Here is a 21,199-nt window from a genome sequence, read left to right on the forward strand (position 1 = left end):
CCGTGAGTATGACTATGTCAGCCTGTTGCTTGACTAGTCTGTGGGACAGCTCTCCCAACTTTGGCACAAGCCCCCAGATGTTAGTAAGGAGGACTTTGCAGGGTCGACAGGGCTGGGTTTGCCGTTGTCGTTTCCAGTGCCTAGGTCGATGCCGGGTGGTCCGTCCGGTTTCATTCCTTTTTTTTATTAACTTCGTAGCGGCTAGGTACAACTGAGTGGCTTGCTAGGCCATTTCAGAGGGCATGTAAGAGTTAACCACATTGCTGTGCGTCTGGCCAGACCAGGTAAGGACAGCAGATTTCTTTCCCTAAAGGACATTAGTGAACCAGATGGGTTTTTACAACAATCGACAATGGTTTCATGGCCATCATTAGACTAGCTTTTAATTCCAGATTTATTAATTAAATTCAAATTCCACCTTCTGCTGTAGTGGGATTCGATCCCATTTCCCCAGAGAAATACCCTGGGTCTCTGGGTTACTAGTCCAGTGATAATACCACTACGTCACCGCCTACCCTGTCTTCCTAATGGGATAACTTGATCCAAATCATCCTTAGTGGCTGGCAATAATTACAATTAAAAAATATACCTACTACAAAGATGTTGTTCTAAAGGCAAAGAATGTCTAAAATTAACGTATGACTTAAAATATATATTAGGAAGTGCAGTAAATTAATAGACCTTAAATCAGACTAGCCTTTCAGAAACTGCTCTGCTGTTCCTTTGATTACAGACATGTGATTATATCAATTACACCATTTCTCTCCAATCATAACTGTCTATTGATCTAAAATTGGATAGATTTAAATTGGTTAGAGTTCAGAATGTTTATTTCAGCCAATGCCAATCAATGCCCTACATGCCACCATCGTGAACTTATACAGGACTCAGGCTAATTTTGGCATGCAGCAATTATCTTTGGTGAGCAACTAATTCAAAACTATTTAAGTCCACACAGATATATGGTTAAATAAGAAATAGATAATGCTATTTATACAATCTCACATTACGACTGATGGAATCAAATTCAAAAATAGACACTAAAATAAATATTGAAACAATTGCTGACTGAAATAAAATCTGTTTTAGAGACACAACAAAACAAAAAACATTTTTTTCCCCCAATGTTATTTCTGTTCAAAAATATTTTATTTGTGGAATACATTTTTGTTTCCAGATGTCTGACATGAATATTAGACTTAAAGGCTGGTTAGCTCAGTTGGTTACAGCATGGTACTAATAACACCAAGGTTGTCGGTTTGATTCCCCTATGGGCCAATCTGTTCCAGCGCAGATACGATGGGCTGAATGGCCTCTTTCTGTGCTGTAACTTTTCTATGATTTATAAGCAAAAGTTGGATATAATAAACGTCAAAAACTTTATAAATGCAGATGAACATTTGCACTTATTTCCCAGTGAAGTTTTGTTTATTTATAATCAAGTTTTATGTTTAGATACATAATCGTATCCATGTAGCAGGTTATTTCATAAAACTTCTGGTAACTCACAAATTATGGACAAATGATAATGCGATTCTTCATCACAGTCGGGTCCCAGCATCATAACAAAAAATAACATAATGGAACCCAGTGATAAAACAATTTAGTAGAGTTAAAAATTTAGTGGTAAGGGAACAGCTAGCTAACAGTTATCATAATGACTGAATTCAATAATAGTTTGAGCGGGAAAGGGTGAATCAAAAACCAAGATTTTAATTTACGTATGACTGACGTTGAAGGGATGATGCAGAAATTGATGACAGTAAACTGGATAAAACTTTTAAATGGGCAAAATACAGATCAACAGTGGAAGGTGTTACAGATATCTACTTGTGTAAATTAAACAGCCTTGCTCAACAAAAGTGGTAAGAGATAGTACAAAAGTAGAAGAAATGCAAAGAATAGTGGAGATCCTGTGGACTGGGCAGATATAAAGAATAGCAAATGGATACAAAGAAAGTAGTAAAAGCTGCATAAATAGAATATGAGAGAAAAATAGCAAGGAGTATCAAGGACAACACAAAGTTTTTACAAGTTATTAAAAAAAAGAAGATAGCTAATGGTAATGCAGAACCCTTAAAGGCAGCTGCAGGTAATCTTGTCATTGAAAATTGCAGCCTTGTTAAATGATTACCTTGTATTTCGCCACAGTAGAGGAAGAGGATAAAGTACCAGAGATACAAGGAAAACTAAAAATAAATCAAGGAGAGCTACTAAGTAGATTTAATACAAGTTTAAAAATTGGTCATGGAGAAAGTAATGCGATTGAAGATTGACATATCTCCAGGATCTAATGGTTTCCACCCCAGAGTAAGAAATTGCAGAAGCCTTAAGTCATGATCTTTCAAAGCTCTCTTGATTTTTGAATTGTCCCCTTGGATTGAAAGATTGCCAAAGTCACTCTATTATTTAAGAAGAGTGGGAGAGAGAAACCAGGAAACTATAGTTCTATTGGTTTAACGTCTGTAGTGGGGACATTAGTAGAATTTGTAATTAAGGACAGTAACTGAACAATATGAACTAATCAGAGAGCCAGCACTGATATAGAAAGGGTAAGTCATGTCGAACTAACCAAGTTGAATTTTTTGTAGGTAAGGGAGTGTCTGTGATTATTATTTAAAAGCATCTTTATATCTAATTCATTTGCCCATTTAAAGCAATATCATCCTATCTCTTGATTCTTATTTACCCCATTTTACCTACTGTATCACTGCTCTTGTGTTTTTGAACTGTTTTTCTATTTTTATTGACAGAATTAATTTCCTGACTTTGTCTTCCTACTATTGAACATTTTTTTTAAACATGCTAAAACCATCTAATGTAGCAACAACAAAGCAAATAACTGAAAGAAAGTCTGCAACTTACTTAAAAACTCTCCTTTTTGAAAAAGACAGCATGCAATTTGAGGCTGTCATGTATAATGTTGACTGATGCCCACCTGTACACTTCAACAGAATCCTGCTGACAATCAGCAGTCTTTCAGCAAGTCATTGCTTGGGTTTAGGGCTGTCAACCAAAGTTAACGAGAATTCCCAGCATTCCATACAAAAATGACAAGTTTAATCAATTCAGCAAGTAGGAAAGGAATCAAATAACTCCTATGCACATTCTGTGCTAAAAAAAAAAGTTTCCTAAATTTAAATCAAGCAGTTTTAAACAATTTATAAGTTTTCTAAAAGCTTACCAGAGTGGAAAGGGAACTGTTGTTTGGCCTCTCCAGTATGTGCATCCCAAATAATTGTTGTCTTCATAAAACAAAATCAAAGTATTAGTAGCATGAAACAGATACAAAAATGAATGCATTACTCATAAGTATTAATTTAAAGCATTACTTGTCTTAAAGTAATTAATAAATTATTTCAGAATCTTACCTTGTCCACTCCTGCGCTAAGGATAAAATTTCCTTTCTTGTTCCATTTTAATGCAAATATAGGTCCTTTATGTTGACCCAAGGTGCTAGCAAGGTTACCTTAAAAAAAGACAAAAACTACGTCAACAAGGAAAAAAATGTAAACAAAAAATTAATTACCAGATCTCTATTGACAAACTTTAAAGTTAAAGGAACAATTTATATAGTCAGCAAATGACTGGGTTAATGGGCAAATTGGCATTAGCATTAAATTAATTACTGTACAGAGGAACTGTGCAGCACTGTAGCTTAATATAGTTTTTTGACAAAGTGCAGGATAATTAACAGCACATCAATTCAAATCTGTTTAAAGCTACAAATCTTCCCTTGGAGGTTAGCATCTGAAACAGTGGCAACTTTTTACACAATGGCGTATTATAGAATACATATTTGGTAATGGTCCATTTATATTACTGAAATGTTGGCAAAGTCACATTTCAATGGAACTTAGTTATTTCTTCAAAGAAATTGAAAAAGCAATTGTAAAGAAAACCCTATATGCCAAATGAGAAATGTTGGGCTGGATTTTAAAGGGTCTCCAACGCCAGGAATGGTGGTGAAGGGGTGGGGCGGGGAAATGAAGATCATAATGGATGAGGCCCGCCACCAACCCTGAAAGGCCCCGTCCCGTTCTCGGCGGAGGTGGCGAGACCTCGCTGCAGCTGCCCCGCCGCTTAGCGACAGGACCCGCATTACAATATGCAAATGGTACTTAGCTTTAATTAATATGCAGGCCGTGGCGATTCTGCCAGCAAGTTGGCATCTTCATTCCGGCGGCTGGCAATGATGCGCCTTCGAATCCCCATTTGGGGAAACGAGGTGCGACACCTGTTGGGAGGGGGAAGGAGGTTATTTTCTCAGTGCGGGACGGGGGGAGCGGGGTTAAAACGCTTTGGATTGGTTGGGGGGGGGATGATGGGAAGGGGTTGAGGGTTACAGTTCATGAACTTTGGGGGGGAAGGTCATGTTGTCAAGATAAGTATGTTGGGGGTGAGCAGGCAATGAATTTAATGCAAGGCTGTTGGGGGAGTGTGAAAGGGGATGGAAAAAATTTTTCACTTACTTTTATTGCAATGCAATGTACCTTTAAAATTTTAAATGTTCATTTAGGGCTCTAAGCCCTTTAAAAATGGCACCGTCCTCTGTACATTAGCACCGGACACTGTTGTTGGGAACAGCTTGCCCACCCCCTCCACGTCATGGAGGGGGGGGGGAGGGGGTGGGGGGATGGGGGGCAGGGGATGCACTGGCCCTGCTAATGACCCACTGTATTTGGAATCGCAGCAGCTCCACGACTTGGGCCCTGTGTGTGCAGGCCGAAAAATTTTACACCCGCCACCTATTTTGGTGTCAGGCTTTTAAAATGCAGTCCATTAATTTCATTGATTGGAAACATACATTCGACTTTTAATGGAGAAAATCTTGCAGTTAACTTTTTAAAAAAATTGGCAGCCAAGATGGCCACTGCAATTTGCATCTGAAACACCTTTTCCTATTCAAAAGATCCACCCGGAGCCAGAGGTTTGAGCAGCATGGGCCCAGGGCAATGGCTTGCTCTAAGTGATTGAATTACTTAAAATGGCTTCATTAGCACAACAGTCAAAGCAATCCTAATATATTGGGCTTAATTTAATAAGCCCACCACCAAAAGAAATGGGGCCGCATGCCAAAAAGTCGCCGCGCTTGGAATCATGGTGGCTCATTTAAATAGCTAGGGTGGGCTGACCCCCCTCGAATCACGTGGAGGGAGCGGGCTGTCAGCCCTACCGGGAAATTTAAGTTCAATGGAATTAAAAACAATAAATACGTCTATTTTGCCCCTCTCCCACCGCAATAACAATTGAATTATTTGCCCTTCCTCCCCCCCAAACACTTACCTTTACTATCTGACCTGCCCCCCTCCTTCAAACTTTCATCGACAATCCTTACCACCATTCCCTACACCCATGACGCTAATTTGACTCCATTCACCACCCCCCCACCCCCAATAAGCGTTCCACCTCGTTTGCCCGGAGGAGGATGTGAAGGCGCTTCAGTGCTGGCCGCCAGGCTGAAGATCGCGGCGGGATATAAGGAGGCAATGTGAAATTAATGAATTCATTCATTCATTCAGGTATTTTAATTTATTTAAATATTTAAATTGCAGTCCCGTCGCCGAGTAGCAGGGAGCCGCCACGAGGCCTTGCCGCCGCCGGTAACATCGGGTCGGACCCTGCCAGCATCAAGATCCATTGTGGGCCTCATCCGGAGCCGTCTTCAGGCTCCACCACCCCCCGCCACCCCTACCACCACGGATCCTGACGTCAAGGGCTCATTAAAATCCAGCCCATTGATTTTGAAAGAGCAAACCACTCCAAGTGTTAATTGGCATCTTATCTTGGGCATGTGGAGCCAATTCCTAACCTTGAATTTCATTAGAAGGTTCCAGAAAACCTGAAGCAGCCACATGAACCTCTGTCTATCTCAGGGAAAGCTGGTTTTGTTTCCTTTGGACAAAGAGACAAGAAGTAACTGAATGTGCAGCAGCAGAGCAGGCTGCGTGCTTTCCTTTCTTTCTTTCTCGCCCCAGAAAACATGAAGTCTGAAAACTGTCTGCAACTGTGGATTCTCCAAGCCTACAGACTGCTACAGCCAGAGACAAGAGGAAGAGAGCCAAGTATAATTCTGCCTTCAAGAAAATCCTGAGCAAAGCAGACCAACCAGATAGTGGACTTTGACCAGCAAGGACTTCAAGAATACAGGTTCAGCCAGACGACTACCAGATCATCCACTTCACACACTGTGTATTTAAGTTTAATTTATTCTGGACCTTCATCCAATCATTAAATCTTGTTACGAAAGTGCCTCTGCGTTTTGTTAAATATATTTTTTGAGGATTCATTTTTGAAAGATTGAAGAAATGTTCAACTTTGGGGTTTTCAAGGAGGTCATGTAAAGGCCAGTTGACTTTGAAAAATAGTCCCTGGAAACGTTTTTTTTTTAAAAAGGGGCACTGAGATGTCTTGTGAGGAAAACAAGCTTTTCCAGGTAACGACCTGACTTCCAGCAGCAACAACAAACCTTTCTCGGAAACACCTGACTTCCAGCTCAATAAACAACAGACAACTCTGGACATCTGGTGAAGTTGTTTACAAAGAAGTGACAGGTTAAGATTGATGGAGGTCAAAAGGTTGACCTCCTGTTGTCAGTTTCGCTTTTGAATTGTTTTGAGTTAGGGTTGAACTGTATAAAAAGGGAGAGAACTCCCAAGCAGAGAACTCGCAAGGAAGAAGCCCACAACCCAGCTCAGTTTTCCAGCACTTCTCAAAAGACCCTGAGAAGTCCACTGTGTCAACTCATCTTGTTGCCTGTCTTTGAAGCAAGCCTGCTAGATTAATTCTCAATGCCACCTGAAAAGAACTGGTCTAAAAGATCCCTATGACCCGTCTATGTGTACTCAGAGGCCAGACTGTATGCCAGTTTTGAAACACAACATACCCCATCTGTTGTTTCTTCAAGAATGAGCAAGTATTCAGCCCAAGTATTTTTTTTTGGTCTGTAACAGAGCTCTAAAAACAAAATTCGCTTTATTTTTCTGGTTAACCATTGTATGTATGTGCGTGCATGTATGAGAGGGGCTAAGATAAAAAGGCAACTTTAATATTTCAATGTGTGTGTTTATGCTTTACTTCATTACTGGTTAAGACCTGTTTTATAATAAAATGATAATTTTGTTGTTTATGGAAGAAACCTGGTTGGTGCATTTTATTCTGGGATAAAAAGAGTCTATGATTGACAGTATCGGTAAGTGGGAAAAAAATTTAAATATATATTGTGACCCGTGGAGAAGTGGAGCTAGAATAAACAGTGCACTCCGCCTGCCTTTGTTGTAACAATCTATTTTTCCCTCTGTAATCTATTTGAGTGTATGTAATTCTCATGTAAATATGTACATGAATGTGTAGCGTATTAGTATTTTTAAATCAGGGTTAGAGTGTCAGGTATCATAAACTTACCTCTATCTTGTTTAAACTCAGGAAAACCTGTCCGATTGGTTCTTTCAAAATCACAGTAAAGGTAAAAGATAAAACACTCACAGAGATGGTGAGCACAATCACTGTTTAAAAGAAATAAACCCTGTTGCAGTCAAATAAGAGGAAGGGCAAGAGGGGCAACTGTGACCCCTTCCTCACTTGGCCGTAACACAATGTACACATCAGGTGAAATGGACTGCATTTGTTTTCAGAATTCATGATCAGTTGTTAAGCAAGATCTGAGGCTTCTTTACATAACAGATATGGTAAAAAGTGGGGACAGTTGCAAGGGCAGTCTACAGTCCAGGCTATAATGATATCATCTGTTGGGTAAAAGTGAGACCTATAAACGAGAGCAGTCTTAGAAGTACAGCAAAGCAAAGCAAGCTGTTCTTTGTAGATCCCTCTGTCACACTGATGATAAATGTTATCATGTAGCTGAAAGGAAACTGGGCCTTGGCAAGCATGAAGAGGGCATTACTGGGAATGTGAGAAACACACACTAATATATCTGTCCCAAAACAGGGTTGCAGAAAAATGAGCAGTGTTTAAATTCCATACCTTCAATTGGGTGCATATTACCTCGTCAGGATGGTACATTTGTATAATTACACTGAGTTGAGCACCTCGCCATGCCGCTCAGAAGGAGCTCCTGCCATCAGTTGCCCATCTCATGAAAGTTTAAACCTGTACACGTCAGTTGCCTAATAACCAATCAGTAACTAGTCTCTTTCTGTGCGTGTGCGCATGCAAAAGCGTTTGCACATTTGGGGGTTGGGGGAACAGGGAAAGAAATGGAGGAGAGAGTGAGACTTTGGTCCCAAAGTGGATACGTAAGAGTGGATAATCAGATACTGGAGTCAAGGAGGTCCCAAGTACTATAGAAGAAACTAGAGTAAAGCATTTCCTCAGGAGGCATAAAAAAGGAAAAACGTCAATTTTCCTGGGCCTTTTTATTACCCTTCCCAGAGACCACTTCATGAGTAACATTAGTGAGGCCTAGGAAGATACTACATCTATTATTATATGTGGTATAATGCATGGCAGAAAATAAAAACTGGATCAAATAAAAATGGCACAAGTAAATGCACAGGAATAAAACTCACCATCTTTTGTCCATATTCTTGCAAATCCATCATATGAACCTGTTGCTAGAAGTGTGCCTTCACTCTAAGACAATGGTAAATAATAATAATTACGTCCAACTAGGCTAGTAACAAAGTACATATTCAGCAAGTAGCTGAGCCATAATTACAAATTCTATCAAAGGTAGCTAATTTCAGCTAACTGCTTACAACTGGGCTCAGCGCCATTGAATTGGGGATGAGAAAAGTCAGTCTTCACTTTTGCTCCGATACACTATCCTGTGATCCATGATAGAAGTGCATGTGCTTCGACGTCAGGAAAAGGCAGGTTTGCGCTCTGCTGTGAAGCCCACCATGGGTAAATGCTGGCACTCACTGTCAATTCAGAGATTATCACTAACCAACTAGTTGAAGTTCTATCCAGATTTTAAATAACTGTTAAATTCAAAAAAGTTGCCAATCAAACAAATTTGTGTAAAACCCACACTTATTAGGCACAGACAAACTGACTAAACTCTTAACATTGTCATGTTAAGTAGAGATATGTTTTGCATGCATGAGCTGGTATTTAACTCTCTATGTACCTTATGACAACACTAAAGAAGCCAGTCTAGTAAATCATAGACAAACTTTTTTTTTGTCAGCGACAAAGGAGCACAATTGAAGATGTGAACACAGAAATATAAAAACACTGGTACAGAAATAGTGTTGTATACGTGGGATTGAGAGGTTTGACAGTCAGATAACATGTAGAGAGGCCCAATCTAATTTACAATAGGACATGCTGGAAAGAACGTCCTTCGTAGAATTGAAAGTGTACAAATTTCCCAACTTTTGATAGAAAAGCCAAACTGCGGGCACAAAGGAATCTTTCCGATAAAGTTAACATCTAATCATTTTAATTGTTGGATTTTTTAAATCATACATATATATTCTTTATATAATGTTTAAAACAGAATTACTTAACTCTTTGGCAATTTTATTTGGTACACATTTGTAAAGATTCACCACTTACATTCCAGTCTAAAGATGTAACATCTTTGTTGCTTGGTACATCTTGTCCTCCTTCCCTTATGCAGTGTCTAAGTACTAGCTGGGTTGGGCCACCACTACTATTTTCACTAAGATTCCATATTCGTGCTGTTGAGTCTCCCGATCTGGAGAATAAATTTCAAAAATCATATTTAAATTGCAAGTCACAAATTTCTGTTGAATGCTTTCTCACGTTTGAAGTACATTTAAAGATAATTTACACTGAACGACTTTTTTTCAAACTTAAGTAAAGAACAGCGAACAAGATTGATATTTTATACAGATCTGATGCATTTGGAAATGACTGAGAATAATCAATCCTTTATCAAACAGCTTGATAAAGTTTAGCCATGAATATATAAACAAACTGATCAGAGAACTCCTCTATGCTGATGATGCTACGCTAGTTGTTCACATGGAAATTCAGCTACAAAGATTTATGAACTGTCTCTCCCAGGTCTGTAACTTGCTCTCCTTGACTAGAAGCATCAAGAAAACCATGGTCATGGGACAAAGGGTTGCATCTCCACTCCTGATCACACTAAATAACACCCCATCGGAAGTGGTTAGCAAATTCTGCTACCTTGGGTCCACGGTAAGAGACAATCTGTCCCTTGATGCAGAGCTCTATACACACATAGGGAAAGCAGCTATCACCTTTGGCCGACTTGTGAAACGTGCATGGATAACACCAAGCTGACCCTTAGGACCAAGCTGATGGTTTAGAAGGCCTGTGTTCTCAGAACCTTGCTGTATGGTTGTGAACCATGGGTAACTTACAGCTACCAGGAAAAGTAGCTCAATAATTTCCATCTTCACTGTCTGCGGCACCTTATGGGTATATCTTGGCAGAACAAAATCGCAAATGCAGCAGTCCTCTCAAAGACACAGCTCCCAGGTGCGTTGGCACTAATCAAACAGAGGTGGCTTCGGTGGATCGGACTCGTCCGCAGGATGGAAGATAAACGCAAACCCAAGGACCTTATATGGTGGGGAAGCCGGGGCCAGACGACCAGTGAGACGTTCAAAGCTCCGCTTCATGAAGGCCCTAAATGCCGACTATTGCACCTGGGAGTTACTAGCTGGCAAAAGAGGGAAATGGCGATACCATCCTGTGGGCTGGTGTGCACTACCACGATGACCAGTGGCTAGAGCAGCTTGGCAACAGGCGCCAATGCCAAAAACAACAACTCACAGTCACGTGGCAGCTTCATGTGCAGCACTTGTGGCAGAACCTGCCTTTCAAGGATTGGCCTTCACAGCCATCAGCAAAGATGCACCAAGAGAAGACACCCCACCTAAACGGATTGTTTGCTGTGTGTCCATCATTTTTCACAGATGGAAGGATGCCAACCAACCAATATAGTGGCGATGTATTTCCAGCTAATAATGGGCATGCACTTCCTGTAGCACCAGAAAAATAGGCGCAGCACCATTCAGTTTCTCGACCATGGAATCTGACCCCAATACAAATAATTTGATTTATTTAGTGACTGTTAATTTGTGGCTCTGGTATTATTCCTTACATGGTATAAACACACCAATTGTTAGCATCCTCCAATTTATCATGTCATGGGAGATCTGCTAAAATATTAGATTTCCTTTTTTGTCTGTTTTTCAATAACTCCATTTGTCACTTAAACCCTATAACAAGATCTGTTACTGTTACTGTGCTGCTTTCAAGGATGAGGATAATCCTTTTGAGACTGAGGATAGATCAGTAGCTAGATATTTACAGGATTTCTGTTCATTATCTTTGTCACAAACATAACACCTTCCTTTAGAAACACAATTTTAACCCCTCCATTCTCTCCAACTAATCCCCCAGCCCTGAGTTTGTTCCATTTTCCGAGTGCTTCTTTGACTAGTGTTACGACCAGGTGAGAAAGAGGTCTAGGGTTCCCTTTCAGCCTTCACCTGGTCTTACCGTAACAGGGTTTAATATTAAATAGTGTTTTTAGCTCCCCCTTGGTAAATCCTCGTTCACCGCTTTCCAATTATAAGGCAAAGGAACCAGCACAAACAGGCTTTCTTAGGTTTAAAGAAGAAAAGTTGAAATTTATTAAACTTAAACTCTAATTCGGGTAATGCCTATGGATGCATGACACGCCCACGCTAGCATACATATGCAAATGCACACATGCAAATCGAGACAGAAAAGGGCAGAAGAAAAATAAAGCGGAAAAGTTTGAGGCAATATCTGAAGAGTTGTTGTTACGATTCTTTGAGCTCACTGTAGCGTCCTTGATTGTAGGTAGATCCTAAATGGATTGTTTGCTGCATGTCCATCATCTTTCGTAGATGGAAGGATGCCAACCACATATAAATAAACCAAATGAGCAATGCAAAAAATTATTTTATTCCAGACATTGATATGTTGCTATGACACAATTGCAATTGCTGCAGGAAGCTCACCCGGATGCCAAGAGGTCGCTGACTGGATTCCAGGCACATATGAAAACCTCTGATTCATGGCCGCGCAATACCATAGCTTTATTGGATGGAATATCCACATCTACATCAACTTCCATCATATCTGTATGGTTGTCTATTTGTATTTAAAAAAAATGAAAGAATTGAAATGTGTTGAGTATTGGACTGAAAGATTAGTGCAAACACATCAAGAGATTGAACATCTATTGGATATTCTGAAATGGATTATTTGAGTCATGCCTGTGTCTGTGAATCAATAGTGACATTCCAGCAAAATAAATTACGAGTGCTTGTTTCAAGTATCTAACCGTCAAAAGCATCTTTAAATGAATTATGGACAATGCAACTGAACTAGAGCTAATCATTTATCACTAAACAGTAATAGGAATTGTTATACGTTATTAAGGGATACTGCTGAAAAAAAGAGACATTTTGTCGAAGCTTTTCGTCTTGCACTGATCACGACAAATCACAAGAATACCAATGTAATGGAAGCAACAAATTTATATTGTATGAGAAGAGAGTGCTGATTGGTTGGCAAGTGGGCTCAGGTAGTGGCGTTGCCATGGAGAATGCACCAGTTTATGATGACTGACAGTTACCTGCCAGCTTTGTTAGAAATTTAAACCAGGTAGCTTGACTCTGATTAGTCAAGGCATTGCCAAGGAATGAACCAGCGAATGGCCGTCATCTGAACGTCGCAATGTGTGTACATGTTCTTTCCGTCTGCAAAGAACAGGGCCCTGTATATTAATATATGTAGCTTCCTGTATCCGCAAATGCACAACACTGTGAGCCCTACTGACAATCTTAAATTGGTTGTCAGCGTAGTTCTAAGCACATTGAGGATTATTTAGCAAATGTTGGTCCAATTGCAGAATCACATCTAACTTTGGACACTGTGTTTTGTGTTTTGCAAGCACGGGCTGGTTGGGTACGTCCTGTACCTTGCTCTTTGTGAACAGCGGAAAGGACATGTTTGATACGATCCGCCAGTTTTTGGGACGTACGGTCTATATACCTAGCATCACACTGGCATTGAAATTCATATATCACATTACCCATTTTTGTGATAGGCAGAACGTCTTTTTGGCATGACAGCAGCGCCCTGTTAGTGGCGAACACCACATGTGGTGACGCTGCCTAGTAGCAGCGTGAAACAACTAGCTTCACCTGTTGCTCAAAGTTTTGGGATACATTACCCTTCCAGGGTAATCTGAGGTAGATTTGGCACTTTTCAGGGCTGAAAATGACGGCCTTAGGCCCGTTCATAAGTTTGCACGATATACAGTGAGAAATGATCTGATCAGGGTAGCCATTGTCACGCAGGATGCCTTTGATTCACCCTATTTCAGCATCAAGCTTGCATGGTGAGCAAATGGCTCGGGCCCTATTTACAAGTTGCCGATAAAGCCAATCTTATAGCGCATGGAATTGTAAGAATCCCAATGCATGTGTTAACCAGTGAAGGTAGGATTGCGGTAGACTATGGTCGCAAACCCCTTAGCAGATTTCACAACTAGTATGTCAAGGAAAGGAAGCTCATTTTGCGCAATGGGCAAGGTACAGGCCGTACCCAACCAGCCAGTGCTTACAAAACTCAAAACATAGTGTCCAACATTAGATGTGATTCCGCGATTGGACAACATTTGCTAAATAATCCTCAGTGTGCTAAGAACTATGCTGACAACCAATTTAAGATTGTCAGTAGGGCTTGCAGTGTGGTGCATTTGCACGTACTGGAAACTACATATATTAATACACAGGACCTTATTCTTTGCAGGCAGAAACAACATTTACACACATTGCGTCTGTTTCAGCTAAACAAAATAAGTGACAGCCATTCACTGGTGTATTCCTCAGGGCAATGCCTTGACCAGAGTCAAGCTGCTTGGTTTAAATTTCGAACAAAGCTTGGCAGTTAACTGTCAGTCCTCATAAACTGGTGCATTCTCCATGGCAACCCCTCTACCAATCAGAGTCCACTTGCCAACCAATCAGCACTCTCTTCTCATACAGTATAAATTTGTTGCTTCCCTTACAATGGTATTCTTGTGAATTGTCCTGATAAGTGCAAGAGAAAAAGCTTCAGCAAAAGGTCTCTATTTTCAGCAATACTCAAGTTCTGGACTACCAAACAACTATTATGGAATACCTTTAAAACATTCCTTTTTAGCTTTCATTGTAACATAAAAATGTCAGGTTTGTTTTATTTCAAATATGGAACAAAATGTAATTTTGCCTTTTTACTCGTAGGAATTTTATTCAGAGGAGACTACTTTTGGTTTGAAGCAAACCATATTGCATGCATTGTGCAGTGTAAATGTGCCTTAAAAGGCATGTCAAATTCAGGATCTTACTTCTCACTTTTGCTCACCTTACGAATCAATGTAAAATACACTGAACAACATTACCTCACTTTAAATAAAAAACTAAATAATGCAGATGCTGGAAATCTGAAAGCAATCAAGTTCAAAAAGCTGGAAATATTCAGGTCAGGCAGCTTCTGTGGAGAAACAAAAGTGAGTCAGCTGACATTTCAAGTCTAAGGCCTTCCTTCTTAGACCTGAAATGTCGACTTACTTCAGTGTTGTCTCAAGCTTCAGACATTTCTCTTCTATACCAAGCTTATTGGTTTCAACAGTAGGCCTGATTAGAAAGAGCTATGTAAGATCTCAAGTGATGCTGGAAAGAAATATTCAACTAATAAGCAAGTTGCAGGAGAGCACTGAAAAAACTGAGCCTAGAGACCAAAAAGCCAAATAACACATTCTTTTTCATACATTATTTCAATTCTTAAAATACGAAAAAGTTCACTTGCAAGATTGATGTGTCAGTGGGGGAGCACTTTGGGACCAGTGACCATAACTCTATTAGCTTCAAGATAGTTATGGAAAAGGATAGGACTGGTCCTCAGGTTGAAGTCCTAAATTAACAGAAGGCTAATTTCAATGGCATCAGGCAGGAACTCTCAAAAGTTGAATGGGAGAGGCTGTTTACAGGTAAAGGGATGTCTAGCAAGTGGGAGGCTTTTAAAAGTGAGATAGGAAGAGTTCAGGGCCGGAATGTTCCAGTTAGATGGAAGGGCAAGGCCGGCAAGTTTAGGGAACCTTGGTTGATGAGGGATATTGAGCGTCTGGTCAGGACAAAGAAAGAGGCATATGTCAGGTATAGGCAGCTGGGATCAAGCGAGTCCCTCGAGGAGTATAGGGGAGTAGGACTACACTTAAGAAGGAAATTAGGAAGGCAAAAAGAGGCCATGAGATTTTCCTGGCAGATAAGATAAAGGAGAATCCTAAAAGATTCTATAAGTATATTGAGAGTAAAAGGGTAGCTAGGGAGAGAGTAGGTCCCCTTAAGGATCAGTGTGGCAATCCATGTGTGGAGCCACAGGAAATGGGCGAGGTCTTAAATGAATATTTCTCGTCTGTATTTACCGTGGAGAAGGTCATGGAAGCTAGTGAGTTCAAGGGAGGGAACACCGATATCCTGGAGCATATCAACATTACAAAGGAGGTGGTGATGGAGGTTTTGAAGCGCATTAAGGTGGATAAATCCCCAGGACCTGACCAGGTGTATCCTAGGATGCTATGGGAAGCAAGGGAGGAGATTGCTGGGGCCCTGGCAGAGGTTTTTATATCATCGTTAGCCACGGGTGAGGTACCGGAAGAGTGGAGGATAACTAATGTTGTACCTTTATTTTTAAGAAGGGCAGCAGGGATAAGCCAGGGAACTACAGGCCGGTGAGCCTTACATCAGTGGTGGGAAAGTTATTGGAAGGGATTCTGAGAGACAGGATTTATATGCATCTGGAACGGCATGGTCTGATTAGGGATAGTCAGCATGGCTTTGTGCGTGGGAAATCATGTCCCACGAATTTGATTGAGTTTTTCGAGGAGGTGACCAAGAGGATTGACGAGGGCAGGGCGATGGACGTTGTCTACATGGACTTTAGCAAGGTCTTTGACAAGGTCCCGTATGGTAGGCTGGTCCAGAAGGTTCGAACACATGGGATCCAGGGTGAGCTAGCAAATTGGATACAAAATTGGCTTGGTGATAGGAGGCAGAGGGTGGTCGTGGAGGGTTGTTTTTCAGATTGGAGGCCGGTGACCAGTGGTGTGCCGCAGGGAACCGTGCTGGGCCCTCTGTTGTTTGTCATATATATTAATGACTTGGATGTCAATGTCAGGGGCATGATTAGTAAGTTTGCAGATGACACCAAAATTGGTGGTGTAGTGGACAGTGAAGAAGTCTAAGGTTACAACAGGATATAGATCAACTGGGAAAGTGGGCAAGGGATTGGCAAATGGAATTTAACGCAGACAAGTGTGAAGTGATACATTTTGGGAAGTTAAACCAGAGCAGGACATATACAGTGAATGGCAGGGCCCTGGGGAGTGTTGTTGAGCAGAGAGACCTTGGGGTGCAAGTTCATAGCTCCCTGAAAGTGGCAACACAGGTAGACAAGGTGGTGAAGAAGGTGTATGGCATGCTTGCCTTCATTGGCCGAGGCACTGAGTACAAGAGTTGGGACGTCATGTTACAGTTGTACATGACGTTGGTTAGGTCACATTTGGAGTACTGTGTGCAGTTCTGGTCACCGCACTACAGGAAAGATGTGATTCAGCTAGAGAGGGTGCAGAAAAGATTCACAAGGATGTTGCCTGGTTTGGAGGGCTTCAGCTATAAAGAGAGATTGGATAGGCTGGGTCTGTTTTTCCTGGAGCGAAGGAGGCTGAGAGGGGACATGATAGAGGTATATAAAATTATGAGAGGCATAGATAGGGTAGATAGCCAGAGTCTGTTTCCCATGGTAGGGGTGACTAAAACTAGAGGGCATAGATTTAAGGTGAGAGGGAGGAGGTTTAAAGGGGATCAAAGGGGTAATTTTTTCACACAAAGAATCGTGGGTATCTGGAATGAGCTGCCTGAGGAGGTGGTGAAGGCAGGCACAGTAGCAACATTTAAGAGGCATCGGGACAGGTACTTGAATGAGCAAGGCATAGAGCAATATGGAATTAATGCAGGCAGATGGGATTAGTATAGATAGGCATTATGGGTGGCATGGACGCGGTGGGCCGAAGGGCTTGTTTCTATGCTGTACGACTCTATGACTCTGAGATAAACAGCATGCAATGCATTTAATAAAAAATGGGGCACAGGACCTAGAAATTGCACTGCGCCCAAATTGAGAATAGAACTGGTGAGCAATGGACGCCTTTCACAGATCCAGAGGTAGGTCCACCATTCACGGATCCTGAGGTATCTTGCTGAGTGGGGGTGCTGGGCTGTCATATGAGGACATTGGAAAAGCCTGGAAGGGAAGGGTGGGACAATCGGTAAAGGGGTGAGCGGTGGCTGGCAGCAGTTTACTGTTTTAATAGAGCCTGAATGGGCACTCCTGCCCCGCCTGACTCCATACTAAAGTAAGTAAAAAGGCTTAAAACTTACCTTTCGGGTGACAGGTCCAGTGGTTCCTTTAAGGACCACTAGTTTGATTTCAGACACCTGAAGATACCGACCACGGTGTGCATGATGTCTGTTGCCGTCAGCAGCAGTCCAATTTCTCAAAGGGGTCTGAAACAGGCATTAGGTGCCTGAAACAGGCGTTAGATGCCTGATTTGAATGTATACTCTTTTGCCTTAAAATACAAGGAATGCCATGGAAAACTAACAAAAAAACATGTACATTTTTGTTCTCATTTATACTTACTAGTAACTGTGTGTCCTCCATTCTCCTCTCCATTTGCAGTATTCTCCCCATTCTTTGCAGCCCCTTGTTGACTGACTGCAGCAGCGGCTGCGGCCGCTGCTGCTGCTTGTTGTTGCTGCAACTTGTCCCTATAAGCTTGCTGTCTTGTTTGCACCACATCAGGCATTACAGCATCAATTAAAGAAAGGGACTCAATGGGTCTCCCATCAAATAGTGTGCCGTCCTAGAATGGAAAGCTATGACTCAAAATAAAGACCTTGTATTTCCTTAACGTTAAATGTGGAAACAAAGGAGAAGTGAAGAAAAATAGCACAAAAACTAGGACAAGGAAGAAAAATATTGAGATTTAAGAGAGTTCCATGACAACAGTATCACATGCATTTGAAAATCTATCCCAGAACTAAATTGTGGATGCTTTCCAATTTTCAAATTTCCTGTCAAAGCCATATTTCAGGGCTTATCAACAAGTCAACACCGAAATACGACTCTGAAATTAATTTAAAAGCTACTCTTTGACAAACTGTTTGTTGAAACATTAGTTTCCAATTCTGCAATTTAGGAAGAAAAAACATTCAGGCATATGGTTCTTTGCAATTTAACCTCAGCAGACTGATTGAACAGATGACACAGTTACTGAGTGGGTGAGTCAAGTCTGCCAAACCCTTAAGTGCATTTAATATGGATGACTGATAACAGCATATAAGGAACCTTTTTTTTTGCAAAAAGAAAAATCACCACCCAACAAAAACTAGTCAAACTAGCTTAGCAACTATGACTAGACAGCACTGATAAAACATTCAAGATTTTTTTTAAATTGTAAAAATTAACACTGAAATTAGTTGGACAGAAATGGCATGCTCACCCTTTTTAATCAATAGCATTAGATTTTAGTGTTTTAATTTTGCTAGAAACTAAACTTATTAACTGCAGAAATGGGACATTAATGACTCCAGACAAAGCACTCAAGCAAATGCAGGAAAGCAGTTTGATTTTCTGTAGTGCAAGAGCACAGAAACAAGGGGTGTTAGCTTTTAAAATAGTTTATACATCCATTTAGATAGTTCTTTTATAAAAGATTCAGAAATGAACACTGAGCTATGGAGGAGAGGTAACTGAAAGGGAGAGATGTGGAGAAGCACAGGAGTTCAGGGAGGAAATTCCAGGAAATATGGGAGAAGCTGAAGGGTGGGGCAAAGAAAGAGTGTATTGTGCAAAAGGCCATTTTGGAAAACCGAAGGCTGAATTTTACCAACCCCACTAAGTCGGGGGTCGTGGCGGTTGGGGGTCCAGAAAATGCCTCTGGGAGAGGCCCGCCATGGGCCTTGACGCCGGCTCCATATTGCTGGGGGCAGCGAAGCTTTGTGGCGGCCCCCCCAGCCACTTGGCGACGGCAGCAGAATTTAAATATGTTAATTAATACAAAGTAATGAGTTAATAACTTACCTGCTCCCGCCGGCCGCCCTGCTCCGATATTGTGGACGGTTGCCATGACTCCCTCGCCTATGGATCTCCGTCCGGAGATCTGATGCGGGACACGGGTGGGAAGGGGGGAGGAGGTAGATATTTCAGTGTGGGAGAGGGGATGTGGGGGTCAAACCAGTAGGATTTGTGTAGGGGACGGTGGAAAGGGTTAAAGATAAAAGTTTGTGACCTTTGGCGGGGGGGGGTGGGGGGAGATCAGGTTAGTACACAAGGTAAGTATTTTTGGGGGGGGGGGATGGGAGGGCAAGGAATGAGCTGTCTGGTTATTGGGGGGTGGGTGGGAGAGGGACTAGGAACTTTTTTTTTAATGTCTTTTCATTAAATTTAAAATGCACGTAACCTTAAAAATTTTGAAGGGGGGAAAGAGAGCAAGGAATGAGCTGTCTGGTTATTGGGGGGGTGGGTGGGAGAGGGGCTAGAAACATTTTTTTAATGTCTTTTCATTAAATTTAAAACACATGTAACTTTAAAAATGTAAATGAAATGTAAGGGCTGGAAGCCCTTTAAAAATGGCGTTGGCGCCAGACCCCGTTGCCAGGGATGGACTGCCCACCTCCTACAAGTCATCGGGGGGTGAGGGGGGTCTGCCCTGGCCACATAAATGACCCGCCGCGTTTAATATTGCAGCAGCTCTGCTGAGTAAAGCCCGTGCGTGTGGGTCGCCATCTTTGAAGCTCGCTAAAAAGAAAATCAGCAGCAAGCTTGTAAAATGTAGCCCCAAATATGGAGGGGGCTGATAGAGTTCTGAAGGAGGTTGCAAAGAGATGGTGTAAAACTGTGGAGAAATGTGAAGATAAGGATTTGAAATGTAATACACTGGGCAGATTAGGCTAATGTAAGTCAGCAAGAAGAGAAGAAATGGGCATATGGGACATGATATAGGTGGTTAAATTATGAAGGATGGGAGCACAGCAAGGAGGATATTGAAGTAGTTGAGAATAGAGGTGACAAGAGCATGCATAAGTGTTGCAGCTGAAGGGCTAAGGTAGCGAGAAGAGATGGGCAATGCTGAGGTGTCAGAAGTTAGTGAATTTGGTGCTGGATTGGATGATAAGTTGAAGCTCACCTCTGAGTTGAATATGATAGCAACATTTTAGAGTCTGATTAAGCTTGAGTGACTGGCTGAGGGGGATAGAATCAGTCACAAGAGAACTTAGTGTGTGGCAAGGGCTGAAAACAATGGCTTCAGTTTTCCCAATAAACTGCAATAATAAGGAAACTGATCCCATGCTTATGGATGTTGTAACCAGGGGCAGCATGTTGATGAGAAAGAGGATTGAGACAGGGGATAAATACTTGGAGACTCGGGGCTTTACAATGTAGGTGTAGAAAGATAAGCCATTACTACAGATGCAGCAGAATGGGGAAGAGGTCAAACAGCACTTGGCAATGATGGTTACACCACCGCCATGGCTGTTTTGATGAGCTAAGTGAAGGAATGCGTGGCCAGATACGGAGGTTTAGGTGGCAGATCTTTCCTTGACACCTATTCCCATGTTTCTGACAATGGCAAGATGAGCCATCCATGAAATTGTTGATAAGGGTGTTGTTTGCATTTTTGATTTTAACAGTAACTTGAAGTATTAAATACTCTATTACAACTATGTCAAATTTTAACAACATATTAAAAATTTGGATTTAACTCTAACGCAACTCAACCTTTTCTAAAATATACCCCGCCAGATAAAGTTTCAATTAAGGATTGGCAACAGTGCAGATTTTGAACTAAAAACAAAGGAAAGTAAAACCACTCAGAAACAAATGAGATAAAACTGATCATACAGCTTTGAATAAAAAAATAAAATGAAACATTTGGCTAATAAAACAAAAACTCATTTTTTCTTTGAAGTTCAAACTCTAGTTTTGGCACATCACACATGGTTTAGGATTTGTAATGGTGCCATAAAAGGAATTGAAAGAAATATATGAATAGCCAAAACTAGATTCAAGATACAGAATCAAAAAGATCAGACTGTACAATACATGACAGAACCATAAAACCTACTTTAACTACAAAAAGCAAATTTAAACA

The 21,199-nt window shown here is 41.2% G+C and overlaps 1 protein-coding gene across 8 annotated transcripts in view; it reads right to left on the bottom strand.

Moving 5' to 3' along the window:
- Window positions 1-21,199, bottom strand: part of tbl1xr1a (TBL1X/Y related 1a) — a 217,871-nt gene that overhangs the window by 22,870 nt on the left and 173,802 nt on the right. For all 8 annotated transcript variants that reach the window (XM_068042246.1, XM_068042241.1, XM_068042239.1 and 5 more), the window contains 6 exons: window positions 17,686-17,908; window positions 11,955-12,087; window positions 9,523-9,664; window positions 8,529-8,592; window positions 3,372-3,469; window positions 3,185-3,245 (listed from right to left, as the gene is read on the bottom strand). In XM_068042246.1, coding sequence (XP_067898347.1) covers window positions 3,185-3,245; window positions 3,372-3,469; window positions 8,529-8,592; window positions 9,523-9,664; window positions 11,955-12,087; window positions 17,686-17,908 — 721 coding nt within the window. The remainder of the gene's footprint in view (window positions 1-3,184; window positions 3,246-3,371; window positions 3,470-8,528; window positions 8,593-9,522; window positions 9,665-11,954; window positions 12,088-17,685; window positions 17,909-21,199) is intronic.

This window comes from Heterodontus francisci, chromosome 11, assembly GCF_036365525.1.
Source record: "Heterodontus francisci isolate sHetFra1 chromosome 11, sHetFra1.hap1, whole genome shotgun sequence".
NCBI classification, from domain to species: Eukaryota; Metazoa; Chordata; class Chondrichthyes; order Heterodontiformes; family Heterodontidae; genus Heterodontus; species Heterodontus francisci.